Source organism: Pygocentrus nattereri, chromosome 2 (assembly GCF_015220715.1).
Source record: "Pygocentrus nattereri isolate fPygNat1 chromosome 2, fPygNat1.pri, whole genome shotgun sequence".
Classification (NCBI taxonomy): domain Eukaryota; kingdom Metazoa; phylum Chordata; class Actinopteri; order Characiformes; family Serrasalmidae; genus Pygocentrus; species Pygocentrus nattereri.
Window position 1 is genome coordinate 28,074,929 of NC_051212.1, and position 8,408 is coordinate 28,083,336.

Consider the following 8,408-nt stretch of genomic DNA (forward strand, 5'->3'; position numbering starts at 1 on the left):
CCAGATGTTGCCACAACATCTAGTGTTCATGCCAGTACAACTGATGGTGTAATAGCAACAACATTCATTCTTCCCACAAGAACATCCAAACCAGAAACAACAGCAGTGACATGGGAACCGACAACACAAGTTGCAGGAACAACCACCCTTGTCTCAGAAACAACTATATCACATGATGGCACAACAACACCTGGTGTGGAAGTAACCTCACTGGATTCAGCCACTACATCCAGTGACACTGCCACAACACACAGTTCAGAAGCAGTAACACTGACAACCATCATAACGACAGCAGAGGCAGAAACAACCAAAGAGAATTTGGATACAACTACACATGATGGAGGAACAACAACACAAAGGTTGGATATAACTACACATGAAGAAGCTACAACAGTAGCTGTTTCAGAAACAACACCAGATGTTGTCACAACATCTAGTGTCCATGCCAGTACAACAGACGGTGGAGTAGCAACAACATTCAGTCTTCCCACAACATTAGAGGTAGAGAAAACATCACCAACCTGGGAAGCAACAACACAGGATGCAGGAACAACCACACCTGTCTTAGAAACAACTATAGCACATGATGGTACAACAACACCTGGTGTGGAAGTAACCTCACTGGATTCAGCCACTACATCCAGTGACACTGCCACAACAGACAGTTCAGAAGCAGTAACATTGACATCCATCATAACGACAGCAGAGAAAGAAACAACCATAAATAATTTGGCTACAACTACACATGACGGAGGAACAACTACACAAGTGTTTGATATAACTACAAATGAAGCAGGTACAACAGAAGTTGTTTCTGAAACAACACCAGATGTTGTCACAACATCTAGTGTTCATGCCAGTACAACTGATGGTGTAATAGCAACAACATTCATTCTTCCCACAACAACATCCAAACCAGAAACAACAGCAGTGACATGGGAACCGACAACACAAGTTGCAGGAACAACCACCCTTGTCTCAGAAACAACGATACCACACGATGGCACAACACCTGGTATGGAAGTAACCACATTGGATCAAGCCACTACATCCAGTGACACTGCCACAACACACAGTTTAGAAGCAGTAACACTGACAACCTTCATAACGACAGCAGAGGCAGAAACAACCAAAGAGAATTTGGATACAACTACACGTGATGGAGGAACAACAACACAAAGGTTGGATATAACTACACATGAAGAAGCTACAACAGTAGCTGTTTCAGAAACAACACCAGATGTTGTCACAACATCTAGTGTCCATGCCAGTACAACAGACGGTGTAGTAGCAACAACATTCATTCTTCCCACAACAACATCCAAACCAGAGACAACAGGAGTGACATGGGAACCGACAACACAAGTTGCAGGAACAACCACCCTTGTCTCAGAAACAACGATACCACACGATGGCACAACCACAGCAGATTTGGAAAGAACAACATTGGATTCAGACACTACATCCAGTGACACTGCCACAACACACAGTTCAGAAGCAGTAACACTGACAACAATCATAACGACAGCAGAGGCAGAAACAACCAAAGAGAATTTGGATACAACTACACATGATGGAGGAACAACAACACAAAGGTTGGATATAACTACACATGAAGAAGCTACAACAGTAGCTGTTTCAGAAACAACACCAGATGTTGTCACAACATCTAGTGTCCATGCCAGTACAACAGACGGTGGAGTAGAAACAACATTCAGTCTTCCCACAACATTAGAGGTAGAGAAAACATCACCAACCTGGGAAGCAACAACACAGGATGCAGGAACAACCACACCTGTCTTAGAAACAACTATAGCACACGATGGTACAACAACACCTGGTGTGGAAGTAACCTCACTGGATTCAGCCACTACATCCAGTGACACTGCCACAACAGACAGTTCAGAAGCAGTAACACTGACATCCATCATAACGACAGCAGAGGCAGAAACAACCAAAGAGAATTTGGCTACAACTACACATGACGGAGGAACAACTACACAAGTGTTTGTTATAACTACACATGAAGCAGGTACAACAGAAGTTGTTTCTGAAACAACACCAGATGTTGCCACAACATCTAGTGTTCATGCCAGTACAACTGATGGTGTAATAGCAACAACATTCAGTCTTCCCACAAGAACATCCAAACCAGAAACAACAGCAGTGACATGGGAACCGACAACACAAGTTGCAGGAACAACCACCCTTGTCTCAGAAACAACTATATCACATGATGGCACAACAACACCTGGTGTGGAAGTAACCTCACTGGATTCAGCCACTACATCCAGTGACACTGCCACAACACACAGTTCAGAAGCAGTAACACTGACAACCATCATAACGACAGCAGAGGCAGAAACAACCAAAGAGAATTTGGATACAACTACACATGATGGAGGAACAACAACACAAAGGTTGGATATAACTACACATGAAGAAGCTACAACAGTAGCTGTTTCAGAAACAACACCAGATGTTGTCACAACATCTAGTGTCCATGCCAGTACAACAGACGGTGGAGTAGCAACAACATTCAGTCTTCCCACAACATTAGAGGTAGAGAAAACATCACCAACCTGGGAAGCAACAACACAGGATGCAGGAACAACCACACCTGTCTTAGAAACAACTATAGCACATGATGGTACAACAACACCTGGTGTGGAAGTAACCTCACTGGATTCAGCCACTACATCCAGTGACACTGACACAACAGACAGTTCAGAAGCAGTAACATTGACATCCATCATAACGACAGCAGAGAAAGAAACAACCATAAATAATTTGGCTACAACTACACATGACGGAGGAACAACTACACAAGTGTTTGATATAACTACAAATGAAGCAGGTACAACAGAAGTTGTTTCTGAAACAACACCAGATGTTGTCACAACATCTAGTGTTCATGCCAGTACAACTGATGGTGTAATAGCAACAACATTCATTCTTCCCACAACAACATCCAAACCAGAAACAACAGCAGTGACATGGGAACCGACAACACAAGTTGCAGGAACAACCACCCTTGTCTCAGAAACAACTATATCACATGATGGTACAACAACACCTGGTGTGGAAGTAACCTCACTGGATTCAGCCACTACATCCAGTGACACTGCCACAACAGACAGTTCAGAAGCAGTAACACTGACATCCATCATAACGACAGCAGAGGCAGAAACAACCAAAGAGAATTTGGATACAACTACACATGATGGAGGAACAACAACACAAAGGTTGGATATAACTACACATGAAGAAGCTACAACAGTAGCTGTTTCAGAAACAACACCAGATGTTGTCACAACATCTAGTGTCCATGCCAGTACAACAGACGGTGTAGTAGCAACAACATTCATTCTTCCCACAACAACATCCAAACCAGAGACAACAGGAGTGACATGGGAACCGACAACACAAGTTGCAGGAACAACCACCCTTGTCTCAGAAACAACGATACCACACGATGGCACAACCACAGCAGATTTGGAAAGAACAACATTGAATTCATCACCATCTTCAACAACAGCACCAACCTGGGAAGCAACAACACAGGATGCAGGAACAACGACACCTGTCTTAGAAACAACTATAGCACATGATGGTACAACAACACCTGGTGTGGAAGTAACCTCACTGGATTCAGCCACTACATCCATTGACACTGCCACAACACACAGTTCAGAAGCAGTAACACTGACAACCATCATAACGACAGCAGAGGCAGAAACAACCAAAGAGAATTTGGATACAACTACACATGATGGAGGAACAACAACACAAAGGTTGGATATAACTACACATGAAGAAGCTACAACAGTAGCTGTTTCAGAAACAACACCAGATGTTGTAACAACATCTAGTGTCCATGCCAGTACAACAGACGGTGGAGTGGCAACAACATTCAGTCTTCCCACAACATTAGAGGTAGAGAAAACATCACCAACCTGGGAAGCAACAACACAGGATGCAGGAACAACCACACCTGTCTTAAAAACAACTATAGCACATGATGGTACAACAACACCTGGTGTGGAAGTAACCTCACTGGATTCAGCCACTACATCCATTGACACTGCCACAACAGAAAGTTCAGAAGAAGTAAGACTGACATCCATCATAACGACAGCAGAGGCAGAAACAACCATAAATAATTTGGCTACAACTACACATGATGGAGGAACAACTACACAAGTATTTGATATAACTACACATGAAGAAGGTACAACAGAAGTTGTTTCTGAAACAACACCAGATGTTGTCACAACATCTAGTGTTCATGCCAGTACAACTGATGGTGTAATAGCAACAACATTCATTCTTCCCACAACAACATCCAAACCAGAAACAACAGCAGTGACATCGGAACCGACAACACAAGTTGCAGGAACAACCACCCTTGTCTCAGAAACAACTATATCACATGATGGTACAACAACACCTGGTGTGGAAGTAACCTCACTGGATTCAGCCACTACATCCAGTGACACTGCCACAATAGACAGTTCAGAAGCAGTAACACTGACATCCATCATAACGACAGCAGAGGCAGAAACAACCAAAGAGAATTTGGATACAACTACACATGATGGAGGAACAACAACACAAAGGTTGGATATAACTACACATGAAGAAGCTACAACAGTAGCTGTTTCAGAAACAACACCAGATGTTGTCACAACATCTAGTGTCCATGCCAGTACAACTGATGGTGTAATAGCAACAACATTCATTCTTCCCACAACAACATCCAAACCAGAAACAACAGCAGTGACATGGGAACCGACAACACAAGTTGCAGGAACAACCACCCTTGTCTCAGAAACAACGATACCACACGATGGCACAACACCTGGTATGGAAGTAACCACATTGGATCAAGCCACTACATCCAGTGACACTGCCACAACACACAGTTTAGAAGCAGTAACACTGACAACCTTCATAACGACAGCAGAGGCAGAAACAACCAAAGAGAATTTGGATACAACTACACATGATGGAGGAACAACAACACAAAGGTTGGATATAACTACACATGAAGAAGCTACAACAGTAGCTGTTTCAGAAACAACACCAGATGTTGTCACAACATCTAGTGTCCATGCCAGTACAACAGATGGTGTAGTAGCAACAACATTCATTCTTCCCACAACAACATCCAAACCAGAGACAACAGCAGTGACATGGGAATCGACAACACAAGTTGCAGGAACAACCACCCTTGTCTCAGAAACAACGATACCACACGATGGCACAACCACAGCAGATTTGGAAAGAACAACATTGGATTCAGACACTACATACAGTGACACTGCCACAACACACAGTTCAGAAGCAGTAACACTGACAACCATCATAACGACAGCAGAGGCTGGAACAACCAAAGAGAATTTGGATACAACTACACATAATGGAGGAACAACAACACAAAGGTTGGATATAACTACACATGAAGAAGCTACAACAGTAGCTGGTTCAGAAACACCAGATGTTGTCACAACATCTAGTGTCCATGCCAGTACAACAGACGGTGGAGTAGCAACAACATTCAGTCTTCCCACAACATTAGAGGTAGAGAAAACATCACCAACCTGGGAAGCAACAACACAGGATGCAGGAACAACCACACCTGTCTTAGAAACAACTATAGCACATGATGGTACAACAACACCTGGTGTGGAAGTAACCTCACTGGATTCAGCCACTACATCCAGTGACACTGCCACAACAGACAGTTCAGAAGCAGTAACACTGACATCCATCATAACGACAGCAGAGGCAGAAACAACCAAAGAGAATTTGGATACAACTACACATGATGGAGGAACAACAACACAAAGGTTGGATATAACTACACATGAAGAAGCTACAACAGTAGCTGTTTCAGAAACAACACCAGATGTTGTAACAACATCTAGTGTCCATGCCAGTACAACAGACGGTGGAGTAGCAACAACATTCAGTCTTCCCACAACATTAGAGGTAGAGAAAACATCACCAACCTGGGAAGCAACAACACAAGTTGCAGGAACAACCACCCTTGTCTCAGAAACAACGATACCACACGATGGCACAACAACACCTGATGTGGAAGTAACCACATTGGATCAAGCCACTACATCCAGTGACACTGCCACAACACACAGTTCAGAAGCAGTAACACTGACAACCATCATAACGACAGCAGAGGCAGAAACAACCAAAGAGAATTTGGATACAACTACACATGATGGAGGAACAACAACACAAAGGTTGGATATAACTACACATGAAGAAGCTACAACAGTAGCTGTTTCAGAAACAACACCAGATGTTGTCACAACATCTAGTGTCCATTCCAGTACAACAGACGGTGTAGTAGCAACAACATTCATTCTTCCCACAACAACATCCAAACCAGAAACAACAGCAGTGACATGGGAACCGACAACACAAGTTGCAGGAACAACCACCCTTGTCTCAGAAACAACGATACCACACGATGGCACAACCACAGCAGATTTGGAAAGAACAACATTGGATTCAGACACTACATACAGTGACACTGCCACAACACACAGTTCAGAAGCAGTAACACTGACAACCATCATAACGACAGCAGAGGCAGGAACAACCAAAGAGAATTTGGATACAACTACACATAATGGAGGAACAACAACACAAAGGTTGGATATAACTACACATGAAGAAGCTACAACAGTAGCTGTTTCAGAAACACCACATGTTGTCACAACATCTAGTGTCCATGCCAGTACAACAGACGGTGGAGTAGCAACAACATTCAGTCTTCCCACAACATTAGAGGTAGAGAAAACATCACCAACCTGGGAAGCAACAACACAGGATGCAGGAACAACCACACCTGTCTTAGAAACAACTATAGCACATGATGGTACAACAACACCTGGTGTGGAAGTAACCTCACTGGATTCAGCCACTACATCCAGTGACACTGCCACAACAGACAGTTCAGAAGCAGTAACACTGACATCCATCATAACGACAGCAGAGACAGAAACAACCATGAATAATTTGGCTACAACTACACATGACGGAGGAACAACTACACAAGTGTTTGATATAACTACACATGAAGCAGGTACAACAGAAGTTGTTTCTGAAACAACACCAGATGTTGTCACAACCTCTAGTGTTCATGCCAGTACAACTGATGGTGTAATAGCAACAACATTCATTCTTCCCACAACAACATCCAAACCAGAAACAACAGCAGTGACATGGGAACCGACAACACAAGTTGCAGGAACAACCACCCTTGTCTCAGAAACAACTATATCACATGATGGTACAACAACACCTGGTGTGGAAGTAACCTCACTGGATTCAGCCACTACATCCAGTGACACTGCCACAACAGACAGTTCAGAAGCAGTAACACTGACATCCATCATAACGACAGCAGAGACAGAAACAACCATAAATAATTTGGCTACAACTACACATGACGGAGGAACAACTACACAAGTGTTTGATATAACTACACATGAAGCAGGTACAACAGAAGTTGTTTCAGAAACAACACCAGATGTTGTCACAACATCTAGTGTCCATGCCAGTACAACTGATGGTGTAATAGCAACAACATTCATTCTTCCCACAACAACATCCAAACCAGAAACAACAGCAGTGACATGGGAACCGACAACACAAGTTGCAGGAACAACCACCCTTGTCTCAGAAACAATGATACCACACGATGGCACAACACCTGGTATGGAAGTAACCACATTGGATCAAGCCACTACATCCAGTGACACTGCCACAACACACAGTTTAGAAGCAGTAACACTGACAACCTTCATAACGACAGCAGAGGCAGAAACAACCAAAGAGAATTTGGATACAACTACACATGATGGAGGAACAACAACACAAAGGTTGGATATAACTACACATGAAGAAGCTACAACAGTAGCTGTTTCAGAAACAACACCAGATGTTGTCACAACATCTAGTGTCCAAGCCAGTACAACAGACAGTGTAGTAGCAACAACATTCATTCTTCCCACAACAACATCCAAACCAGAGACAACAGGAGTGACATGGGAACCGACAACACAGGTTGCAGGAACAACCACCCTTGTCTCAGAAACAACGATACCACACGATGGTACAACCACAGCAGATTTGGAAAGAACAACATTGGATTCAGACACTACATCCAGTGACACTGCCACAACACACAGTTCAGAAGTAGTAACACTGACATCCATCATAACGACAGCAGAGGCAGAAACAACCAAAGAGAATTTGGATACAACTACACATGATGGAGGAACAACAACACAAAGGTTGGATATAACTACACATGAAGAAGCTACAACAGTAGCTGTTTCAGAAACAACACCAGATGTTGTCACAACATCTAGTGTCCA

General features: G+C 43.2%; 1 protein-coding gene across 2 annotated transcripts; it reads right to left on the reverse strand.

The window, feature by feature from the left end:
* Positions 1 to 850: 850 nt before the first annotated feature.
* LOC119262258 lies at positions 851 to 5,390 on the reverse strand. 2 transcript variants are annotated; one of them, XM_037533567.1, is made up of 3 exons: positions 4,569 to 5,390; positions 3,584 to 3,848; positions 851 to 2,620 (listed from the first exon to the last, which is right to left on the reverse strand). In XM_037533567.1, the coding sequence occupies exons 1-3, from the start codon at positions 4,740 to 4,742 to the stop codon at positions 2,088 to 2,090; spliced, it is 972 nt and encodes a 323-aa protein (XP_037389464.1). In that variant the 5' UTR covers positions 4,743 to 5,390; the 3' UTR covers positions 851 to 2,087. The 2 variants fall into 2 exon arrangements, with proteins under 2 accessions (XP_037389464.1, XP_037389462.1); XM_037533565.1 differs by having other exon boundaries at positions 3,584 to 5,390.
* Positions 5,391 to 8,408: the final 3,018 nt, after the last annotated feature.

Excerpts from the sequence above, each read along its gene's own strand:
- LOC119262258 (XM_037533565.1), bottom strand. The coding sequence starts at position 4,157 with ATGGTTGTTTCTGCCTCTGCTGTCGTTATGATGGATGTCAGTCTTACT. Across the intron at positions 2,621-3,583 it reads TATAGTTGTTTCTAAGACAG|GTGTGGTTGTTCCTGCATCC; the intron begins GTGTCGTTGTTC and ends TTTCTAAGACAG.